The following is a 25,516-nucleotide window of genomic DNA, read 5'->3' on the forward strand; positions in this document are numbered from 1 at the left end:
CGCCCCCTGCTGGCCTCACCATCACCAACCCAAGATGGTCTCCCATCCAAGTCCTGGCCGGGCCCAAACACGCTTAACTTCAGGTTGATGACCTCTTCTGAAGTATTGGTGGTCAGGCTGCTGGCAATAATCGTTCGTCAAAATCAATAAGGGCAACATACCTGAGGCACAGAAGAAACTTCTCCTTTCTAACGATTAGCCTTTTGATTTTCAGCTCATGCACTCAAGCAGAAGAGCTACACTTTGGTGACAACGTCTGCAAAATGGGACGACGCACTCTCGTACTGCAAGAAGGCTGGCCAAGATCTGGCCAGTGTGGTCACTGCACAGGAACGTGACAAAGCCACGTCACTCATTCAGAGCCAATCCCAGAAGCCTCTGGAAGTCTGGGTGGGACTACGGAAGAAGAAGGAGTGGACCTGGTCAGACGGCTCTCCGGTGAACATGCTCTTCCTGTCAAACTTGTTTGGATTTGTAAAGGATCCGTGTGGAAGACTGACCACCTCCGGCTTCCAGGTCTCATATTGCAGCACCAAGCTGCCATTTCTCTGCCAGAGCAGTGAGTTCATTTTAAGTAGCTTTGGTTTTACTTTACTTTCTGACCTTATGTATCCAATGGCCAGGGGTATAATAATAATATTAGAATAATAATAATTAAACATTTCATGTATAAGAGCCTTTCATGACACTCAGACACGCAAGACAAAGACATAGGAGAAGAATAAAACAAAAAAAGACAATCAAGATTACAAAATATGCGCAGCTCATAAAAGCTGGGTTACATTTTTTCTTGAAAAATAATGCAAAAAGTGTTGCATGTTTTGGCTTGAAAAATTATATTTATATTTATAAAATCTGATCTTTCTACTGTAAAACATGTAAAACACTAAAAGTACAAAGTATAACAGTACTAACACTAACCTTAACCCTAATTTCTGCAGTCATGTAAACAAGTAAGTTGAATTGTAGATGCAAATATTTAGCCCCACCCAGCCTGATACCACATGATTATTTAGCCCCACCCAGTGTGATGTCACATGCTTATTTAGCCCCACCCAGCCTGATCCTGTATACGTATCTAGCCCCATCCCACCTGATGCCACTTGCTTATTTAGCCCTGCCAAGCTTCATACTACATACTTATTTAGCCCCACCCAGTGTGATGTCACATGCTTATTTAGCCCAGCCCAGCCTGATGTCACATGCTTATTTAGCCCTGCCCATTCTGATTTCCTTGGCCCAGTACAATAAGCCAATTGTCACAAATCTTGGGGTCAAGATGGATGCTGATCTTAAGTTTGATAGCCAGATTAAGTCGTCATTAAATCAAGCTTTTTCCAGTTGAGGCAGTTGGCTAAAATAAAGCCAGTTCTTTCCTGGCCCCATTTTGAAACAGTAATCCATGCCTTTGTTACTACTCGGCTGGGCTACTGTAATGCACTTTATGTAGGAGTCAGTGCCTCATCGATTACTCATCTCCAGAGGGTCCAAAATGCTGCTGCTCGTCTTTTAACTGGCACTCGGAAATTTGAGCACATTTCCCCTGTTTTAGTTACACTTCACTGGTTGCCCATTTCTTTTAGGATCCATTTTAAAATTCTTTTATTTGCTTTTAAAGCTCTTCATGGCCTTGCCCCACCCTATCTCTCTGAGCTCCTACAGCCTTATTCACCCACTCGCTGTCTCAGGTCAGCTGATCAGCTGCTCCTGAATGATCCGAGGACTAAGCGTAAACTTAGAGGAGACCACCATGCTTTTGCTGTAGCAGCTCCCAAGCTATGGAATGATTTGCCTCTAGAGATTAGACAGGCCTCTTCTCTGTCCGTTTTTAAATCTCTTTTAAAAACCCATCTCTTCACCCTGGCCTTTGACACCTTGTGAGAAGTTTGTTTTAGCTCATTTTACTTTTGTTGTTTTTAGCTGATTTTATCCCATTTTATATTGTTTTATTGTAGGGCTGTTTGATTTATGTATTATACCATTTTTATTCTATTCTTATTTATGTGCAAGAATGTTGTATTGTTTTACCTATCAACTATTTATTGTACAGCACTTTGGTCCTGTGCTGGTTGTTTTAAAGTGCTTTATAAATAAAATTGGATTGGATTAATCCTTCATACTTATCTAGCTCCACCCAGCCTGATGCCACTTGCTTATTTAGCCCCACCCAGCCTGATGTCACATGTTAATTTAGCCCCGCCCAGCATTATGTCACATGCTTATTTAGCCCTGCCCAGCCTCATACTACATACTTATCTAAACCCATCCTGCCTGAGCCCACATGCTTATTTAGCCCCACCAAGGCTAATACCACAGGCTTATTTATCCATGTCCAGGCTGGTGCCGCATGCTTATTTAGCCCGGTCCATCCAGAGCTTCATACTACATACTTATTTAGCCCCACCCAGTGTGATGTCACATGCTTATTTAGCCCAGCCCAGCCTGATGTCACATGGCTTATTTAGCCCCGCCCAGCATTATGTCACATGCTTATTTAGCCCTGCCCAGCTTCATACTACATACTTATTTAGCCCCACCCTGCCTGATCCCACATGCTTATTTAGCCCCACCAAGGCTAATACCACAGGCTTATTTATCCATGTCCAGGCTGATGCCACATGATTATCTAGCCTCACCAGGCTGGTGCCGCATGCTTATTTAGCCCGGTCCATCCAGATGTCACATGGCTTATGTAGCCCCATCCAGCCTGATACCACATGCTTATTTAGTACCGCCCAGCCTGATGTCACTCAATCACCCAGCTCAATAACTAACATTAAATTACAATAAAGTAGCACCGTATCCTGTAATTGTACGTTCTCCTAAATATACTGTAACTTAACGGCTGTGCTGCTGAAAGCCTTTATAGGGAGAATGGACTGGCATGTTAAAGAAATCCTGTGCTAATTTGCACCTGGGAGTTGCCGCCTGAGGTTAGAACACATAGAGAGGCACACGTGGAGTGTTTTCAGGATTGGTTAGTGAGAGTAGATGTTGATTTAAACTGCTAAACAGAACAGTAGAAAATAATGAACATGTTAAAAGCATTATAACCTGCACCTCTGCAAACGTGACATTTCCCTTTTCCTTTCTTCCTCACACTGGATGAGCTCTTGCCAGTTCTCACCTCCAGACTGTGAACCCCACTGGCTGAGTGCCAAAGCCTCCATATAAACCCTCATTGTTCCCCGAGTGTCTGTCTGGCACACGCATGAAACAGACCTCAAGCACCTCCAGGTCACACAGACCCTCAGAGTTCCCCGCCAAGTCTGCCCACCCTAATAACACTTCACAGGCATCCCGGTGGGTATCTAAACTTGGGCACCACCCTGCAGGCCGTGAAAACGCTTTGTGGAAATCAGAGTCCCCTGACTCGGGCATCTTGTGTGAGTAAAGGAGCAGCAACTCAGTGTGTGGCGCCTAAGGCTGTGCACACAACACGACTTTAGAGACCGCTGACAAACTAAGCGTCACAGTGGGTGGATGGAATAACTGCAGACACTGGTAAGGTCAGAGGTCATTTTGTGAAGCAAAACTTGTAATGTGACGGATGACTGATCAGCCGTGTCTGCTTTTTCAACAGTTAAAGATATAAACGTAGCGAATATTCCGCCTGACAAAGGTAAGTGTGACATCATGCCTATGTGTGTATCCATTATGTAGTGCCAGTCTGTCTGTCTGTTATATAGTGCCTTTCCTATCTGTCAATTTGTTATATAGTGCCTTGTCAGTCTATCTACAGTGCCTAACAAAAGTATTCAGTGTTTGTCATGTTTTGTCGCAGTACCACCTGGCATCAAAATGGGTTTTTGAGGAGTTAGCACCATTTGGTTTACACAACATGCCCACCACTTAGAAGGAGCAAAATATGTTTTATTGTGACACAAACAATAATTAAGACAGTCCTGAGCGTGCATAGGTACTCAAAGACGATACTTTTTAGTGCCCCCAATTCTACCTTCAGGTCACTTATTGATTGTCTCCATTAGCTTAGCACATCTGACCACTGGGATTCTTTGCCCGTTCCTTCAGGCCAAAATGTTCCAATTCCTTGAAGCTCGGGGGGCTGCATTGGTGTGCTGCCGCCTTCAAGTCCTGCTGCAGGTTCTCCACTGGGCTTTGACTCGGCCACTCCAAGACATCTCTTTAAGTCACTCCAGTGTCACTTTGGTGTCTGTTTGCGGTCATTCATTGTCCTGCTGCAAGGTGAACCTTCACCCCAGTCTCAAATCTCTGCCAGGCTCCACTGCAGGATTGCACCCTTGCTGTAATGAGACTTCTTTGGGCAGTGGAAGTGAAACCCACTGAAATTCACCAGAGTTTGTCAGTAGAAACAGCAGACTCGACGAAAACTTTATGAATGGGTGGAAAGGTTCAAAGCAGGAAGAACAAGTGTAACCAACGAAGCTCGATCTGGACGACCATCAATATGGCGCACACACAAACCCACATCGACATGGCGAACACCTTCATCAGAGACGGACAAAGGATCATGCTGTCCACTGTTGCTGCACATTTGGATGTCACCTATGGATCTGCTCATGCTAAGTGCCCGATGACTTGGGGTATCATAAAGTTCATGTGAGGTGGGCACCCCAACAGCTTACTGATCTGCACAAGTCGACATATTCTGGTGAATTTCAGCAGGTGTCATTGCCTCTGCCCCAAGAACTCTCATCACAGTGGTGCGCATTCACTTGACTTTGGCTGTAGCTGGATTAATGGCAGACGGCTGGGCTGGGCCTGTTCCAGCTACCCATAAGTCCTTGCAAATGTGTTGTATTGTATCAGCTTGTATCTTTTACAGTTTGCAGTCTCAACTTCAATTTTAGGGAAGATAGTGGAGTTGGTAGAGCTCCGTAAACATCTGGAGACAATCACTGATAATAGGAGCAAATCGCCCCATTGAACAAACTCATCAACAACAAGTCCGCGGCTGTCCGACCGTAGCCCGACGTCCACTCTGTCATTGTGCTTTTCTTTCTTTCAGTAAGTTCTGTGGTCACCAACTACTCAACAAACGAGTTTTACTTAGTGAGAGACTCGCTAAGCTGGGCAGACGCTCAGAGGTTCTGCCAAAACAACTTCACGGACCTCGCCAGCCTCCATCCTCCAGAGCAAGAAGACATCCGCCTGAGGGTCCTCAACATGAGTGTGGTGTACGCCTGGATTGGTCTGAGTAAACCGGCCGGCAAGTGGGTCTGGACGGACAACACAAATCTGGAGGTTGCACAGTGGGCCCCGAAACAGCCCGACAACAACAACAACAGTGAATACTGCGCCATGTTCTGGGTCAACGGCTGGAACGACATGAAATGTGCGGCTCACTTTCCTTTCCTGTGCTACAGAGGTAAGAAGTCAGAGGTTGAATTGGGCGAAACAGACAAAGGGTGCCAAGTGGGCAACCCTGTTTAATTGTAAAAAACAGAAAAGGCAGTCAGGTGGGTGAGACTTCAATAGCCCAAAAGGTACACATTGGTGGGAGCCATTGGGATTCGGGTTCAAAATTAATGTTTCCTTCTGGGGACCACCTGTTTTAATGCCATCTGGGGCAAAAGGGGCAAAGCCTTCTGTGGGTGTTGTGGGTGGGGCTACCTCAGGGGTGCACTGGGGTGGTTTTGGGATGAGGATCAGAACATCCAAGTCTGAGGTCAGAGTTCGGAGCAGGAAAAGGGTGCAGGGCCCCCTCCAGGTTGGGGAGAAGGATCTTCCTCAAGTATTTCAGGGGCCTTTGAGTTACAGAAGTTTGGACCGACAACATCAACAACAACATTTATTTATTTCTATAGCACATTTTCATACACACAGTAGCTCAAAGTGCTTTACAAAATGAAGAATAGAAAAATAAAAGACACAATAAGAAAATAAAATAAGTCAACATTAATTAACATCGAATAAGAGTAAGGTCCAATGGCCAGGGGGGACAGAAAAAACAAAAAAACTCCAGACGGCTGGAGAAAAAATAAAATCTGTAGGGATTCCAGACCATGAGACCGCCCCAGTCCCCTCTGGGCATTCTACCTAACATAAATGAAACAGTCCTCTTTGGATTTAGGGTTCTCACGGAAGGGCTTGATGATGATGATGGTCACGTAGACTTCTGCCTTTTAATCCATCCATCATTGTTGGAGCATCATGAAGCTTTGAGTAGGTGGAGGTGGCTCAGGAAGAGAAGAGAGAGTTGAGGTCAGTACAGATTTTAGAGCCACCATGAATAGTTATTATGATGAATTGAACATACAGAGCATCAGGATTAAGTTAAAGTGAAGTTATAAAAGGCCATGTTAAAGGAATGTGTTTTCAGCAGTGTTTTAAAGTGCTCTACTGTATCAGCCTGGTGAATTCCTATTGGCAGGCTATTCCAGATTTTAGGTGCATAACAGCAGAAGGCCGCCTCACCACTTCTTTTAAGTTTTGTTCTTGGAATTCTAAGGAGACACTCATTTGAGGATCTGAGGTTACGATTTGGAATATAAGGTGTCAGACATTCCGATATATAAGATGGGCAGATTATTTAAGGCTTTATAAACCATAAGCAGAATTTTAAAGTCAATCCTGAATGACACAGGTAACCAGTGTAGTGACATCAAAACTGGAGAATGTGTTCGATTTTCTTTTCCTAGTTAGGATTCTAGCAGCTGCATTCTGCACTAGTTGCAAACGATTTATATCTTTTGGGTAGTCCTGAGAGGAGTGCGTTACAGTAATCTAGTCGACTGAAAACAAACGCGTGAACTAATTTCTCAGCATCTTTCATGATATAAGAGGTCTAACTTTACTTATGTTTCTTAAGTGAAAAATGCTGTCCTAATGATCTGATTAATATGTGATTTAAAATTCAGATTACAGTCAACAATCACCCCTAAGCTTTTTACCTCCGTCTTGACTTTTAATCCTAATGTATCCAGTTTATTTCTAATAGCCTCATTGTATCCATTATTGCTGATCACTAAAATTTCAGTTTTCTCTTTATTTAACTTGAGAAAATTACTATTCATCCATTCTGAGATACAAGTCAGACATTGTGTTAGTGAATCAATAGAATCGGGTCATCAGGTGCTATTGATAAGTACAGCTGTGTGTCATCAGCATAGCTGTGGTAGCTCACGTTGTGCCCTGAGATAATCTGACCTAACGGAAGCATGTAGATTGAGAATAACAGCGGACCCAGGATAGAGCCTTGTGGAACACCATATGGATATCATGTGTCTTGAGTTGTAATTCCACAACTAACAAAAATTTTCTCCCTGTCAGGTAGGATTCAAACCAATTTAAGACACTGCCAGAGAGGCCCACCCATTGACTAAGGCGATTTCTAAGAATGTTGTGATCAATGGTGTCAAATGCAGCACTCAGATCTAAGAGGATGAGAACAGATAAATGGCCTCTGTCTGCATTTACCCGCAAGTCATTTACTACTTTAACGAGTGCAGTTTCTGTGCTGTGATTTGTTCTAAAACCCGACTGAAATTTATCAAGAATAGCATGTTTATTTAGGTGGTCATTTAACTGCATAATGACTGCCTTCTCTAGAACTTTACTTAAGAAGGCAGGTTAGAGATGGGTCTAAAATTTTCAAGAGCTGAGGGGTCAAGATTATGTTTCTTAAGTAGGGGTTTAACTACAGCAGTCTTAAGACAGTCTGGGAAGACCCCAGTATCTAATGACGAATTTACTATGTCAAGAACATTATCAATTAGCACGCCTGATACTTCTTTGAAAAACCTTGTTGGTATCGGGTCAAGGACGCAGGTGGAGGGTTTTAATTGAGAGATTATTTTTGTAAATCAGGTAAATCTATCCTAGTGAAAGAGTTTAATTTGTTTATAACAGGATGCTGGGGTTTAGGAGGATCATTAGTGTTGGGGGATATACTATGTTATTTCTAATATCATTAATTTTTGATTGAAAATACAGCGATAGCCTCACAGGTTTCACTGGAAGCACTTAGGAGGCATTCCTTTGAGTTACCTGGGTTTAGTAGGCGATCAATTGTAGAAAATAAGACTCTGGGATTACTAGCATTGTTATTTATAATCTTGAGAAATAGCAGCTCTCAAGACGGACAGTGTTATTGTATTCTGTTATTTTGACTTTTAATATTTCATGGTGGATAGTAAGTTTAGTCTTCCTCCATTGACGCTCAGCTCTACGGCATGTTCTCTTTAAATCAGACACTCTTTGGGTCTTCCATGGTATAACAATGCTAGAAGATTTTTTCACTGTCTTTTCAGGTGCAACTATGTCAACAGCAGCTCTCACTTTAGAATTAAATCTTTCCACCTTACTATTTACATTATCCTCGCTATTATAGCTGGCACTATAAACGGACTGATTGCTTAAAATGTTTGTAAGTTTTAAAGCTGCTGATGAGTCAAAGAAGCGTTTTTAACAATATGCTTCTCATGAGTGTTTTTTATCATTATTTCTATATTAAAAGTAGAAGAAAATGGTCTGATAGACCAATATCAATGATCTGTTTTATATCAACTTTCAGTCCTTTAGTAATCACTAAGTCTAACGTATGACCTGCTTTATGTGTAGGCTGATTTATGAGTTGTCTCAAATCAAAAGAATCCTGATTATCTATATGAAAATTAAAGTCACCGACTATTAGGAGTGTGTCATAATTAGTAATTAAAATTGACATTAAGTCAGAGAATTCCTCAAAAAACGACGCGTTATATTTAGGAGGTCTATACACGGATAGTACTAGAACTTGAGAATCTCCATGATAACAACGGCGAGATACTCAAAGGACTTGAACTTACCAAAACTGACATCTTTACATTTTAATCGCTCGAGTAAATGTTAGCCAATCCGCCCCTTTTCCCTGGCGGTCTGCACGAGTAAAACTGTAATCCGGGCGCAGATTCGATTAAAACTGCGCGCATCTGAACTAAGCCACGTTTCATTTAGTTATTTTTTTATCACTAATAAGATCGTTGATAAAAAACGTTTTGTTAGTTAAAGCTCTAACATTCAATAGTGCCATATTTAATGTTTCAGAGGTGCAGAGATGAATACTATGTGCGTTATTGATATTTGGAACAGGAACTAAATTATTTTATTAGCGCCGCTCTGTGTGTATTTTTTGTTTAATCTGTGATCTGTTTTTATAGTTTTAATACATTGTTCCTCTAAAATAGTAATTTTAATTAGATTATTGGAGTTTATGCCGTATTTCCTAGATTTTCTACGTGCATTGAGATTGCTTATTACAGTATTAATGGTGTGCACTTTAACGGAAGATTCTATTAAACACTTATCATGTTGTAGCACAGCAGTATCATTTCAGAAGGGGTTAAGAGCAGAGATAGTCAAGATAAACGAATTACCTTCGATATGTTTTCGAGAGGACCCGGCGCGAAACTGTTCGATGCAGGCCATCACGCTTGAAGAGACGCGCCTTTCCAAAAAGAGATTCCAATTGTTGATGAAACCGATGTCTTGCTTCTTGCAGAAACCCTGCAGCCAGTCGTTCAACCCTAGCAGACGACTGTAGTAACTCGTACTAGACCGAGAGATCAACAGGCAGATCAACTCAGCATCTGTTATTATGCAGACATTGTAGCGGTCAACTGTGGGAAAGAGAGAGCTGAGCGTGATGACAAAGCTCCTGAAAAAGCTCCAGACAATCTACATTCCTGTCCTCACCAATGGTCATGAGCTATGGGTAGTTACCAGAAGAACTGGATCTTTAGATTCAAGAGGTGGAAATGAGCTTCATTCACAGTGGGTCACGGTGAAAATGTTATGAGGGCCAGGAGGAAAATACGCTCGCGACAACCAAGGCCAACACAGAGAGTTTATTCAGCAATTCCAATGTCTCCGGGACAACCGACTGGACTCTGTCACCTGAGGCGTATCGACCTGCAGAGCCCCCATGGTAGCAAACGTCACCGCAGGTCTACGCCAACACTTTGAGGGCGGAAATGACATCACCGTGTGTCTAGAAAAGCAGTGTGGTATTTCATGTTTATACGTTGTCACAAATCAAATTGATTGACACATAAACCGCACCAAACCCTAACCCTAAGCGTAACCTTACCTATTTATCAAATGTGCTAACATTCTTAACAGGAAAATTAATGGAAGGAATTATTAAGGAGATGTTTGAGCAACACCTGGCAAGGACAGGACAGGAGAGTCAGCATGGGGTCAGAAGAGGATGGTCGTGTTTTACAAACCTGCTGGAATTCTATGAGGAGGAAACAAAAGGATACGATCAGAGAGGAGCAGATGAGTTTATTGATCAGGACTTTCAGAAAGCATTTGATGAGGTGCCACATGAGAGGGTGGACATCAAACTAAAAGAAGTGGCAGTTCAGGGTGATGTTTATAGATGGGTGCAGAATTGGCACAGACACAGGAAGTAGAGGGTGATGGTGCGAGGAACCTCATCAGAACTGGCCGATGTTAAGAGTGGTGACCAGCAGGGGGCAGTGTTGGGGCCGCTGCTGTTTTTAATATTAATAAATAATTTAGATAGGAATATAAGGAACAAGCTGGTTAAGTTTGCAGATGATACCAAGATAGGTGGATTAGCAGATAATTTGTAATCCGTTATATCATCACAGAAGGACTCAGACAGCAGACAGGCTTGGGCAGATTTGTGGACGATGAAATTTAATGTCAGTAAATGTAAAGAATTACACATAGGAAGTAAAAATGTGAGGTTTGAATACACAATGGGGGTCCACCTTATGACAAGGAGTTAGGAGTCATAGTCATAGTCATAGTGAACTCTAAGCTATCGACTTCCAGATGGTGTTCAGAAGCCATTAAGAAGGCTAACAGACTGTCAGGTTATATAGCGCCTTGATGTGTGGAGTACAAGTCACAGGAAGTTCTGCTCAAGTCTTTATAACACACTGGTGAGGCCTCATCTGGAGTCCTGTGTGCAGTTTTGGTCTCCAGGCTACAAAAAGGACAAAACAGCACTAGAAAAGGTCCAGAGAAGAGCGACTGGGCTGATTATGGGGGGCTACAGGGGGTGAGTTATGAGGGAAGATTAAAAGAGCTGAGTGTCTACAGTGATGAAGAGGAGACCTGACTGAAGTGTTGAAAATGATGAAGTGACTTAGTGCAGTGGATCAAGATGGTGACTTTAAATAGAGCAGAAATTGAAAATATGCGTCATGAGAAGGATTTAGGAGTCGTAGTGAACTCTAAGTATAAAAATTAAAACCTAAAATATACATGTGGCCATGTTGTACACCATTCCAAATTATATTAAACACCTTTTTTTTGTTCTTTTTTAATTAAACACACAAAACAACATGTAAGAACTTGAAACAAAATGGCACTTATTCTACACATTCACAATCAACATAAAATAAGGAAAAGCAGAACATACGACTCGCCCGTACAGCACCCACCATGCGTCTGGCGGCTTAACGGTGAAGCCCGGTGCATGCGCTCTGTGGGGTGTAACATTACTTAGCGTCCGTGCTACAACAAATGATTGGTATGCTGCTAACTGTACACAGGAGCAATTGATCCTCTTCTTCTTCTTCTTTCAGCTGCTCCTGCCAGGTGTCGCCATCTTTTTACATATCTCAAAGTACAAAAATAATGGCAAAAGACAGATTACACTTTGCTACACCAATAAACAGTAAAGGTGCAGGTCATTCTTTCATTATCACCATCGGGGTTGTGGCGCATTTAGCCCTAAGTACAGAGCGTATATATATATAGGCCCATCCGCGCAATGCCACCCAACAGCCTGATGAAATGCCAGCACCCGGATTGGCTCTCACCACTAGTGCTACAAACATGCCAGTCAATACGATTTCACAAAAAGACGTTGTTGTTCCGCACAGACTCATTGTCTGTTGGATTAAGTGTATTCTGCTCCTCGCCAGGTCAGCTAATGCCAGGCACAGCCCCCCGAGTGTCTAACGCTGATCCGGTGGGCTCTCTGGGTGTTACTTAGTGAGCGAGATGAAGGACTCGAAGGGAGGGACGGTGGTGCAGTGGTTAGTGCTGCTGCTGTCTCACAGCTCAGGTCACATGTTTGGCCACCATAACTGGTCCAGCATAGCTGGCAGATAATTCCTCAGCCCTGTGGGACACTTCAAAGACCACTGCACCGTTATAATCCACTCAGCACTGGTGCACTTTCTCTTTCCCCACTGTCTTCTTCACCGAAACTCATACAATTTCAGCATTTCTGCCAAACTTGAGCCAAAGCTAATTCAGTGAGCCTGCTTTTCACTGCTGTGAATGAAGTTATTGTTGTAGAAGTAGCTTGTGACCTGCAGGGGGCGTCTCGCACCCCCAAACACCAATCCAGGCAGAGGAGTAGCTTCAGTGACAGACTTTTGTCACTGTCCTGCTCCACTCTGCTTTTTTTTTTTTCATTTTAATCCATCCATTTTCTAACCCGCTGAATCCGAATACAGGGTCACGGGGGTCTGCTGGAGCCAATCCCAGCCAACACAGGGCACAAGGCAGGAACCAATCCTGGGCAGGGTGCCAACCCACCACAGGACACACACAAACACACCCACACACCAATCACACACTAGGGCCAATTTAGAATCGCCAATCCGCCTAACTTGCATGTCTTTGGATTGTGGGAGGAAAACAGAGCGCCCGGAGGAAACCCACGCAGACACGGGGAGAACATGCAAACTCCACGAGGGAGGACCCGGAAGCGAACCCGGTCTCCTAACTGCGAGGCAGCAGCACTACCACTGTGCCACCGTGCCGCCTTTTTTCATTTTTATTACTATTTAATTTAATATTGTTTATTTATATCAGTATACTGCTGCTGGATTATGTGAATTTCCCCTTGGGATTAATAAAGTATCTATCTATCTATCTATTATATAGTGCCTTTCATATCTATCTATCTATCTATCTATCTATGTATTATATAGTGCCTTTCACTCTATCTATCTATCTATTATATAGTGCCTTTCATATCTATCTATCTATCTATCTATCTATTATATAGTGCATTTCATATCTATCTATCTATTTATCTATCTAATGACAAAATAAAACAAAGGCTTGAATTACCAAACCTCAATAAGTGAAGCAGGGGGACAGTAAATTGCAACCCCCTCATCCCTCAGGGTCGAACTAAACAATAGTTTCCCCCGCGTATTCTGTTAACACGTTTCCTCTGCTCACCTTTCACTATCTGGGTCTCCTTCCTCCATTTGTCCAGCTGAGCTCTTGTTGCCAACTGTAAGCTCTCTGAGCAAATGAAGCAAAGCCCTTTTCATAAGATGCCCACCACCACCTTCTGCATGCCCTGCATTAAGCACGTCTGGGTTACCAGCTAACATCAAGCTGTGTTGTCCTATCGACAGGACTCCCTTTAGCGGCACCAAAGATTCCTGCATGTTAGCCCCCACTACAGAGGTGTACTGGAGAGGCTGGGGAACCTCAAACCCTGTAATAGACTTAGTCAGTGTAGCGTCCTCTGCTGGTCACCAAGAGTACTGCTGCCCAGATTAACTTCACATGCTCAACATGTGCAATTTTAACAAAAACGCATCTACAGACCTGACTGAGCCAAGGCCATCATCAGAGAAGAAAAATGTGACCAGTGTGCCAGGCAAGGGACATCCACCTCTGTTGTGTCCTCAGATGCCACCATGCTCATAATTTTCAGAGTACACCTTTCATTATTAAAAATAGCTTTCAGCTGCATCTTTTAAACAAAATCATTTCACAATTCCTGAAGCATAAATACAAAAAAAAAAAAAAATCTGTCACAGTATTTGTGTAAACCAGCTGGAAAAAATCAGGGAGGAAAAAAATGGAAGAATGCCAAAGCTCACTGCGTTTTATAAACTGGAGGACCAGCCTCTGAAAATGAGATGCAAATTGTAAATGGCAAAGACACAAGAACGGGGCACAGAGGGTGAAGACAACTATTAAGAGACCACATCTTCTTGGTGTTTTTCAGAGACAGATGTAGCATCAACAGCAACAGCCATTTCTGTGGCAAACATCCCACCTGACAGAGGTAAGAACTGCCGTCTATCTACTGTAAGTATAACGATAAAAATAATACGGTTTATTTATATAGCACCTTTCCCATCCAACAGCCATTCATTTCTGTTATATAGTGCCTTATAAATAAATGATAATATAAACAGTATGTATCTACTTAAATATTTGTTATATAATTACTACACATTACATAGTGCCTTTCACATATCTGTTTGTCTGTCTTTCTATACCTAATAGTGTCATTTCTGTATAATTAACTTATAGTGCCTTTCATATCAAAATGTTTATTACATTACAATATATTACAATATCTATTACATACACATGTATGTAAAAAGCTATTCAATATTTCTATATGTTGTATAATGCATTTCCCATCTATCTATCAATCTATCTCTCATATAGCACCTTTCACTCTATCTGTCCATCTATTATATAGTGCCTTTCACATCTGTCTATCTCATGACTTTCACATAGATTTGAAAGGCACTATATAATATATAGCTGTGTATTGCCTATTATACAGAATATTTTATATCTCCCCGTCTCCTAATCTGTGGACTACTAATAAGATTCGAATTCCTTTGCATGTCGTCAGTCTCTTCAGTTTTGTTCCATCAGCAGCCACGACTTTTAAGTGTGCGTTTCTTTTTCTTTCTTTCAGTGATCTACATTCCCACCCAGTTCTCTATAAACGAGTTTTATTTTGTGAATTACTCCTTAAACTGGGCAGATGCTAAAAGCTACTGCGAGGTGAACTTTACCAGCCTCGCCAGCCTCAAGCCCACAGAGCAGGAAGATGTTCGACTGAAGGTCCTCAGCAGGAACGAGGTGTTCGCCTGGATCGGCCTGAGTAAACCCGAGGACCTGTGGGTCTGGACGGATGGCACAGAGCTGCAGGCCCCCCAGTGGTCTCCCGGAGAGCCAAACAACTTCAACAACAACAGCGAATACTGCGCCATGTTCTGGTTCAGCGGCTGGAATGACATGAACTGCGCGGCTCACTTTCCTTTCGTGTGCTACAGAAGTAAGCAAACAGCCAGGGCCAGAGTCAGTAAATCTGAAAACCCTTAGATTCACCTGTGGGGACCACTGGAAAATATTTTATTTCAATCAAGGCATTTTCACGGGGAACTCCTTGCCAAAATGTATGGGTACAGAGCTATAGTTGCTCCGAATTTGTAAAATAAGAAGCAAGAGAACATGCCATAGGGCTGACTGGGGTCCTACCAGGGAAACACGTGGAAGAAGACAGCAAGCATAAAAGGTAGCAACTCAGGGGTCCCTCTGTTGAGGTGGTCTGTCAGATGAAGCCCGACTTTGGGTCCTGATTGATCTGAAAAGGCAGAGCTAGAGGTGGGATGGAAGTGATGTCACGAGTCCCTGTTCTCAAATGAGAAAGATGGCGGCTCTTTTAAAGACTGCGTCTGTTTCCTCTCATTACTTGCATGTCTCCTCACCCTGAACCCCGTAAAGCACTGTCGTGATTATGGGTACCAGAAGCTCATAAATGGAGCACAGGCTTCAAATCCCCATCCAACACTGTAATGGCCGTCTTGGCAAGTCTGGACCTGCTGAACAGGCCTGATCCACAGTTGCTTAACCCCAAACTCAAACTGCAGGCTTCTGGTCTGCACAGGCCCAAAAAAAATGGGGTGAAGGCCTTTCAATATTAAAAGATTACAGTAAAGAGGATTTATAGTTAGGATGAGAGGAACACCATAACATAACATTCTTTAATATTTAAGAATCTATTTGTAGTAATCCAAAAAAAGGATTGAACACAAAGAAAGGAAACACTCAAGCCGAGCGTTAGCCATTCTGTTATCCAAGGTGGATGCTCCTAATCGTTCCTTCTCTTTTTCTTTCTCCTTCTCCTACATTCAAGAAACCATTTTACACCTTAGAGACATCAACTTTGATGTCTTTCTGGTAAACGTAGACCTGAACTGGACTGAAGCGCAGAAGTTCTGCCAGCTCCACTTTACCAACCTGGCCATCTTGAGGAACAATTCTGTGGATGTCCGCCAGCTGATTGTCAATATGGGATTGGAGAGGCTGTGGATTGGACTCTCTCAGCTTAACCAGGTGTGGTCGTGGGTGGACCTGAACCAAGTGGACACTGCGGACTGGGCGCCTGGAGAACCAGCATCCACTGGGAATTGTGTGGTGATCATGGAAAGCGGGTGGACTGTGGAGGATTGTGGCTGGTCAGGTCCATTCCTGTGCTACCGAGGTAGGTGACCACTAAACACACAGACGTGTGGAGAGAAACTGAAGGGTTAGACTTATCGGGTGAGCTGATTGGTGGACATTAGTAATTGAGAGTATACTGTAAGCCAATAGACATCATGGACCGAGTAGTGAGGCTACATGACACGTCAAGATGGTTGGCTTTCTGGACTGGCCGTCCCTGAGGGTGTCTAAGGGATATCTCTTCAGACACTTTTGTGGATGACCAAGTGCTGGGAGGACCCCGTACCGTAAGGATTCCAGCTGCCAGTTGCTGGGGGTCAGAGGTTACAATAAAGGCACTTTATTAGTGAGGACTCATTGGCGGTGCTGCTGAGGGCTCCTTTCTTGAAGATGGACGTCTGCTGGGTCTGATGATGACAGCAGATGATAGCAAAGGAGGTGGAATGGCAGACAATGTAGAATCATAGCGGGGCTGTCTTGTTACTGTCAGGGGTCACTCCCTCGGTTACCTTTATTTGTCTTTTTATTGTCATTTTTGTTCTGCCAAACCAGGAGCAGAAGATGAAATGAGAACAAAATGGAGTACACGCCAGGGTCAAAACCAGTTTCAGTTCTTTATTGTCTTGTGTAAAAGTGCCAAGTACAATGAAATGCTTGCTTGCATGTGGACAGTGAACGTAGACATTAAAAAACACAATAAATAAATGAATATCAATAAGTAAATAAATGAAAGCAGAATCCTAGGAATAAGTAGAGACAGTGACAGAAGTATAAGTGGAGTAGCAGTGGAGGTGACACAACGTTACCGATTGTTCACGAGTCTGATTGCAGTTGGGTAGAAACGGTTCCTGAACCTGGAGGTGTGCGTCTGAATGGACTTTACAATACAATACAATTTATTTTTGTAGAGCCCAAAATCACACAAGGAGTGCCACAATGGGCTTTAACAGACCCTTGACAGCCCCCAGCCTTGACTCTCTAAGAAGACAATGGAAAAACTCCCAAAAAAACCCTTGTAGGGAAAAAATTGGAAGAAATCTCCAGAAAGGCAGTTCAAAGAGAGACCCCCTGTCCAGGTAGGCTGGGCGTGCATTGGGTGTCAAAAAGAAAAGGGGGGTCAATACAATACAACACAATACAGTGGAACTTCGGGTGGACAGTGGACCCGAATGTAATTTCCCCCTTAGGATTGTATGTAAATACAATTAATCCGTTTCAGACCGTAGAAACTGTTTGTAAATATATATATATATTTTTAAGATTTTTAAGCACAAATACAGTTAACTATACCATAGAAAGCATAGTGTAATAGTAAACTAAATGTAAAAACCTTGAATAACAGAGAAAACTAACACTGCAAGAGTTCACGCTATAGCGCTACGAACCGCTCGCTAAAATCACTTTTTTTTAATGAGTTTTAAGCACAGGGAAAAAAATGAACATTTGAAAAATCCGTAATTTAATAAACAACCAAGAAAAGTAACATTGCAACAATGCACGCTACGAACCGATCGCAGTGAGCAGAAGTGAAAACAAACACAAGCCTTTTCTGCCTTAGGCGTCCAGTAATCCCTCCTTCCCTCGCTCGCTCTCTTTTGTGTGTGTGTGTGTGTGCCTGTCACGTGTGTGTGTGTGTCTCTCGCGTGTGTGTGTCGCGCTCGCTCGCTCTCTCTCTCTCTTTCGTGTGTGTGTGTGTGTCTCTTTCGAAAGCCTGGAGCGCCTGTGTGTGTGCCTCTGTCTCGTGTGTGTGTGTGTGTGTGTGTCTCTCGCGTGTGTGTGTCGCGCTCGCTCGCTCTCTCTTTTGTGTGTGTGTGTGTGCCTCTGTCTCGTGTGTCTGTGTCTCTCACATGTGTGTGTGTGTGTGTGTGTGTCGCGCTCGCTCGCTCGCTCGCTCGCTCGCTGCACAGGAAATGCACAGGGAGAGACTGAACACGTACAAACCTAAAGGGAAACTGTCTTGTTCGTATACCGAGTGTGTGGTCGTGAACCGAGGCAAAAGCTTGCTGAACTTTTTTGTCATAAACCGAGCTGTACGTGTACCGAGACGTTCGTGAACCGAGGTTCCACTGTACACAGAACAGAACAAATCCTCAATACTGTATAAAAAGAAACATTTTAGAAGTACGGAGCAGAATGTAACAGTAGATGATATCCCATAATAGGATTTGGATTTGTTTAGAGTCGTGAAGCTGCCTCCCCCCATTTGGCCATGCTACGGCTGAAACAGTGCTTGGCCAGCCAGTCTAATGAAAGGACCCCTCTACCCCACGGTTCCTGCGATCCTCCATCAGGGATGACTTTACCTTACCTTACTTTACTTTAGATGGGAGGAGGGTGACAAGTGACAGTGCAGGGTGGCTGAGGGTCCCGCCTGATACGGTTCACTTTCCTGAGACAGTGTGTAGTGTGGATGTCATGGGTCACAGAGAGCTGTGTGCCCGTCATCTGCTGTGCCGAGTTCACCACACGATGCAGAGCTCCACAGTCCTGAACTGAGCAGTTGCTGTACCAGGTTGTGATGCCTCCTGTCAGGATGGACTCCACAGTTCACCTGTAGAATCTGCACAGGGTTGTGGGGGACATCCGGACTTTACTCGGTCTCCTGAGGAAGTAGAGGCATTATTTGGCTTTCTTGGCTTCTGCCGCAGTGTGACTTAACCATTTAAGGTCAACAATCAGGGTGACTCTGAGGAACCTAAAGCTGCTGACCTGCTCCACAGCCTCACCTCCGATGTAGATGGAAATCCACAATCATCTCCTTAGTTTTGCTAATGTTGAGGGTGAGGTTGTTGTCCTGACACCATCCTCCCTGTAAGCCATCTCATCGTCCTCGTTGATCAGACCTACTACAGTGGTATCGTCAGCAGACTTGAGGACGGTGTTAGAGCTGCACTTAGCTACACAGTCACGGGTGTAGGGAGAGTAAAGCAGGGTGCCAGTGTTGATGGTGATGATGGAGGAGGTTTTTCCACCAATATGCACTTCCTGAGGTCTGCTGGTGATGAAGTCCAGTACCCAGTTGCACAGTGAAGAGCTAGTTCCCAGATCCAGGAGTTTAGCAATGAGCTGGGATGGAATGACGGTGTTAAATGCAGAGCTGTAGTCCACAAAGAGCAGCCTGGCATAACAGTTCTTGTTCTCCAGATGAGACAGGGTGCTGTGAAGTGTTACGGAGATGGCATCCTCTGTGGACCTGTTGCAACGGTAGGCAAACTGGAGCGGGTCCAGACTGTCAGGGATGATGACCTTGATGTGTTCTAGCACCAGCCTCTCAAAGTACTTCATGGCACTGGGAGTCAGTGCTACTGGGTGGTAATCATTAGGGCAGTCTGCTTTATTTTTCTTTGGGGCAGGGATGATGGTCGTGTGCTTGAAGCAGGTGGGAGCAGATGAAACTCTCAGAGATGTGTTAAAAATATCCATAAAGTCGGCAGCTAGCTGTCCAAAGAGACAACCCCATCTTTCACCAAACCAGAAATGTGTGACGAGTCAGAAAACCAAAAATACAGAGAAGGGCACGTCATGTCTTTTAGTTTTATCTAAAACCCGAATGGTGCATAAATGGACTGTGCCAAAGACGTCCAGGGGGCTTCTGGGAAATTGTCTCAGTAACGGCTAATGCAGAAATCACAAAACGGTGCCAGCTGTCAATATTCAAAATGGCACCGTGATATGACACTAAAAAAATGACAACTTAGGAACCAAGATTTGGCGAAAATAACCGCATGAATCAAATTTCTCGTTCTCAGAAACCCCAGAATACCCACCAAAAAACTCCTTAGCAAAGGGTAAAGAAATTAATAAAGAAAGCCACTTGCGGTAAATTTGAGTTGCTTTTCAGTTATTGTTTTCATCCATCCATCCAATTTCCAACCCGCTGAATCCGAACACAGGGTCACAGGGGTCTGCTGGAGCCAATCCCAGCCAACAAAGGGCGCAAGGCAGAAGCCAATCCCTGGCAGGGTGCCAACCCACCGCAGGGCACACACACACACACCAAGCAAGCACTAGGGACAATTTAAAATCGCCAATGCACCTAACCTGCATGTCTTTGGACTGTGGGAGGAAACCCACACAAACACAGGGAGAACATGCAAACTGCAAAAGCTGCCCACTGCGCCACCATGCCGCCCTTTTGTTTTCATGATTTATGTCATTCTTCTTGATAGTTTTTAACTCTTATCTATAGTGTTGTGCTTCACGGCCACACTCCTTGTGATTAGTGGGTGGAACTCCTCAGAGGCGGGGCCCCTATGACATCACTGCTGCAGGACCGCCCCCTCCTTTATATTGAGGCGGAGCCGACGGCGTCACCAGAGGTTGGTGATCAAGACGTGGTCAGTGCTGGAATGTCCGGTACTAACAGTAAAGATGATGTCAGTCATCTCTAAGTGCGGGACGAGGGCAGATCAGCTAAATTCTGCCCACCCACACTGGCACAGTGTTTTCAAATTGAGCCGCTTTGGAAATTGAACCCTAACCCTAATTTTCACAGCTAATTAGTGGTCAGAAATGCTTTTCTAGATTTCTCGCTGTTACTTGTGGACTGGGCCTAAGAAGTGGTGACTCTTTTTGATGGAATGATGGAGCGTTCATTGTGGGGCTGTGCTGAAGGCAGTTCAGGGGGCTAATATTTTGCGTTTTTTACTTTTAATTTTAATTAGTTTTCTTTTCTCTCTCTCTCCAAGATATCAACTATAACCTCCAGGGCTTCAGTCCACAGCTCTTCTACATTTCTAATGTTTTAATGAGCTGGATGGACGCTCGGGACTACTGCCGACGGCACTTCACTGACCTGGCCATCTTACGCTCCAATGCTGAACATGTGCGACAGCAGTTCCTGAAGCTAAGCCTTGACACCTTCTGGATTGGACTCAGTCACCCTGCCTCCATGTGGATCTGGGCCAACGGGTCCCAACTTCAAGATGCAGACTGGGCCCTGGGAGAGCCAAGCAATGTGGGTCCAGATGAGAGCTGCGTGGCAGTGTCGGACAGCGGGTGGCACCCCAGAAACTGTAGCTGGTCCTTGCCATTCATGTGCTACAAAGGTGAGAGCCGCATGAATCCACTTCACTGTGTGTGGTGTGTGCTCTGTGGAGGGGCATCGGGTCTATTGCTCACCCTAAACTGGGAAGGCAATGCCAGGGAAAAGTCACCCTGGTAAGGCTGAATGGTAAAGTCCATCCTGGGTGTTTTGTGTTTTTACTCATGTAGGTAAATCTGTTCATAACCCGTCTGCCCAAAACGTAGCCAAAAGTGATCCAGCCAGGGCCATTCTTAGGTATAGGCAAAGTAGGCAGCCGCCTAAGGACCCCACTGCCAAAGGGCCCCGTAACCAAATACAACTTACAGGTCCATATTCCAGAAGTACACATTTTTTCCAGTGGCGGAATTATCAGTAAGGATACGCACGAGCAGAGAGGAAACTGTGACGACAGGCAGCATCGAGGGTGACGGTGGGGTCTGGGGTTGTGGGCAGTGCCCCAGTGGGAGGGCAGGGCGTCTGTGCAGCACATTGATCATACTAGAAATAGCAGAAGCTGAGAGGTTAAAACCATAGACATATATAAGTAGACGCCGCTTTCACCGTATTGCCCCGTCGACACGATACGGCAGTGCGTCCGCCATATTGTGAGTGGCAAAAGTGCCATTTAAACTAATACAGGTAGACGTGGAGACCGGCTTTTCTGAAAAAACAATAACGTTTAAAACAGTATCGTTTACATACAACAGATTTTGGCGAATTGTTTAAATGCAATTATTTATATCCATTTATACACAAATAATGGCAATTATTAAATAATTCCTCCCATATAAGTAACATTTCTCAGACTGCCTTCTTCTATCTCCGAAACATTTGAAGACTTTGATCTGTTCATACGCAACACAGTACTGAAGTATCAGTTAATGCCCGAGTCACCTCACGTGTAGATTACTGTAATGCTATTCTGTCTGGCATCCCACAAAAACGTATCCATCACTTACAACTTCTTCAAAATTCTGCTGCCGGGATAATAACCTGCTGTTGTAAATCCACTGAACATCTCACACCGACTCTCTCTCAGCGTCACTGCCTCGCTGTTCACTACAGAACACGACACTCAATCCCGCTCTGAACATTTCAAGCTCTCCACACCTCGCTGACCTCCTCCAGACTGGCACTCCTCTCGCTCTCTCAGATCCTCCTCTGCAGCTCGACTTTCTGTGCCACACGTCAGACTCAGTGCTCTGGCAGCCCGAGCGTCTCTCCTGGTGCTCCTCAACTCCTGAATTCTCTTCCCTCTCATATCCGTCAGCTCGACTCAATAAGACATTTTAAAACTGCCCTCAAAACTTATCTTTTCAAACTGGCACACCAATTGTGAATTTTGCACGGTTACTGCCAGTTATCTTTGTTTGTTTGCTAATTATTGCTTTTGATTTATCATTCTCTTGTTTTAATTGTACTAATGTTGTTTAATTTTATTGTAAGGTGACCTTGAGTGTTAAGAAAGGCACCTATTAAATAAAATGTATTATTATTATTGTTGTTATTAATTATGGAGATGAAAACTTGACCAATGTCTGAAAGTCAAATAGTAAGAGTGCACCTGGCAGCCTGGTCTGTCTTTTAACAGTGAAATGATCCACTCAATGACAAAAGAAACGATTTTACTGTATACAAGTTGGCTTAATAATTTCTGAAAACATTTCACTCATCCCTCTCTCAATCTCACACACACACACAATGTGGTTATTTAAGTATACACAGGGTAGGATCTCAAATCCTTGAAACAGGACTGTCTTGCGTAGCTTTTTCCGTGTGTTGCCGCTCTGTAATTTGAGAGGATTCAGTCTGCCAATGTGGTGCAGCCTTAGTTTGTGGAAGACATGAGCATCAAATGATGGCTGTCAATTTCAAACTGTGTTTCCTCGATGTCTGAACCAATCTCAGCCCCAACAAACTGATTGTTCAAAGATACGCTGACAGCTTGTCCTCATGTCGACTCTCAGATAACACGCTCAGCTACTTTGACCACCTTGACTGGACCCTCAGAAGGAATCATCAGACCTCCTTTGTTCTCTAATGTGAGCGAGTGGTAGCTTTGACCATATGACGCCGGTACAGCGTATGTCACCAAACTAGCATGGCACACATCACAGGACAGCTTTCTCAAAGGGCTACCTGACCTCCCACTGCTTCCTGAAGTGGATTTCTTTTGGAAACCTTCAAAGTTTGAGAAACACCTAACAACAATCTACATAGTTAGTGACTAAATACGTTTAGCCAGAACGTTAATTGGAGGCTCACTTGAGCACATAAATGCATAGCTTTGCTAGCTTAGCCTGCCGTAACTAAAGTTAAGATAATAAAATGAGATTTTCTAATGGCCAAATGTAACCAAAACAATTGTTCAGCCTTACCTATGAAATGTAATCCCCGGGATCTGATTTGGGGCGTCCAGCAGTTTGTAATCCCAAGCAGGACATGCGTGAGGCGTCTTTATCCATTACTTCACTCCACAGCAATGCCACTCGCAATATGGCGGCGACGTTGACGTGCGATGCTGCAGGTCATGCGGCGTCTAGTAATTCTATGTCTATGGTTATTTTAAAAACCATTGCACAAAGCGGCTCGACTCTGTTAAAGCTGATCGATTAATGATACATTGATTTGAGATCTCTGAGAGTGCAAAAAAGGCAAGAACGGAGGCTGCCGCTGTGACAAACCAAATTACACGTTACCATTTCTTGGTGTTGTTATCAATCTGGTATGATCTCTTGGCGCAAATTAATATTGTGGGCATAATTTTGCAAAATAAAGATAGGCAGCTTGACGTCACTTTGAATTACATTCAGAACACAGTCGGTTTCGTGAAATCCTACAAAGAAACGGGTTTCGAATCGGCCCAAGATAAAGCTAAAGAGTTAACTACAGAACTGGAAAAAGACGAGAACAGAATACGCTTTCCAGCTGCACAGACCACACGTAGAAGGAGAACGTGGAGACAATTTGATGATGAAGCCCGTGATGAGCTGCTATGTGATCCTAAAGAAAGATTCCACGTTGAGTTCCTTAATGTCTCGCTAGATCAAGCCCTAATGTCAATGACTGAACGAGCAGACCAGATGAAAACCCATTCTGACCATTTTGGGTTCCTACACAATTTCAGACGCATTATGAGCAGCAGTGAAACTGATTTGAGAGAGTGTTGCGATGTTCTCAGCAATATCTAATGGGTTCGATGTGGATGCTCACGATTTATGTGCCAAATTGCGCAATTTAGCAAGTTTCCGCTCTGCAATTCAAATGCAAGAACATTTTGCAAAATTCTTCCCCAAACGTCTCTGCTGCATTGCGTATCGCTTTGACGATTTCTGTGACTGTCACGTCTGCTGAACGCAGCTTTTCAAAGCTCAAGCTGATTGTGACACAAGATCGACTAAATGGCTTAGCGTTAATATCAGTTGAGCACAAAGTCATCGACTCCCTCGATTATTCAGACTTAATCAAAGACTTTGCAAGAATGAAAGTACGCAAGGTGTTTTGACATTAAAGGTTTGATTTCCGTGCTACGTTAGGTATAGTCAGTAGGTTCCTTTGACAAGTTCCCCTCAAATCTGATATATCTTCTTATATAATACGCTATATTATAATACGCTTGTCTGTCCAGGATTTTAAATCACCTGTAGCTTGCAAACCGTTTGAACTATCCATCCATCCATCCATTACCCAACCCGCTATATCCTAACTACAGGGTCACGGGGGTCTGCTGGAGCCAATCCCAGCCAACACAGGGCGCAAGGCAGGAAACAAACCCCGGGCAGGGCGCCAGCCCACCACACCCGTTTGAACTACTGACCTGAAATTTGGCACACATATACTCCGTGACGTCTACTGTCCGCTCTCGGGGTGATGTTTGACCTCTTTTTATTTTATTTTATTGTAGAATCGACTCTCGGCAGTGGCCGGCAGGGCGGCCGTGCAGTGCATGCATACGGGCGCCGTTCTCATCCCTACCTCTTCATATCTTAAATCATTCTTGAGCCAGATTGAAGACTTAAGTGTGAGCTTAAGTGAAAAATTAAGGAAAACGTACTAAGTAATTGCAACACAAAATCTGACTTAATTAGTTTTAATTAACACGAAACGAAGAGAAGAAGCCCAGGAAGCAGCAAGTGCATCAACATCTGAGCAAACGAATGCGAAATGTCCAGAGAAAGAGGAATGCTCAAGTCAAGTGGATTCACTGCACGTTATTGTGCAGTGCACCGTTACTGGTATACAATTAAATCTGAACAGATTTACCGTTCATCAAATTTTGACTGAACATTTGCACATGCGAAAGGTCTGTGCCAAAATGGT

The 25,516-nt window shown here is 43.8% G+C and overlaps 1 protein-coding gene across 1 annotated transcript in view; it reads left to right on the forward strand.

The window, feature by feature from the left end:
* LOC120526938 (macrophage mannose receptor 1-like) overlaps positions 1-25,516 on the forward strand; it is a 58,334-nt gene that overhangs the window by 13,637 nt on the left and 19,181 nt on the right. The window contains exons 3-9 of the mRNA XM_039750039.1: positions 215-559; positions 3,584-3,622; positions 4,991-5,350; positions 13,928-13,987; positions 14,639-15,001; positions 15,863-16,210; positions 20,859-21,218. Coding sequence (XP_039605973.1) covers positions 215-559; positions 3,584-3,622; positions 4,991-5,350; positions 13,928-13,987; positions 14,639-15,001; positions 15,863-16,210; positions 20,859-21,218 — 1,875 coding nt within the window. The remainder of the gene's footprint in view (positions 1-214; positions 560-3,583; positions 3,623-4,990; positions 5,351-13,927; positions 13,988-14,638; positions 15,002-15,862; positions 16,211-20,858; positions 21,219-25,516) is intronic.

The sequence above is a fragment of the Polypterus senegalus genome, chromosome 3 (assembly GCF_016835505.1).
Source record: "Polypterus senegalus isolate Bchr_013 chromosome 3, ASM1683550v1, whole genome shotgun sequence".
NCBI classification, from domain to species: Eukaryota; Metazoa; Chordata; class Cladistia; order Polypteriformes; family Polypteridae; genus Polypterus; species Polypterus senegalus.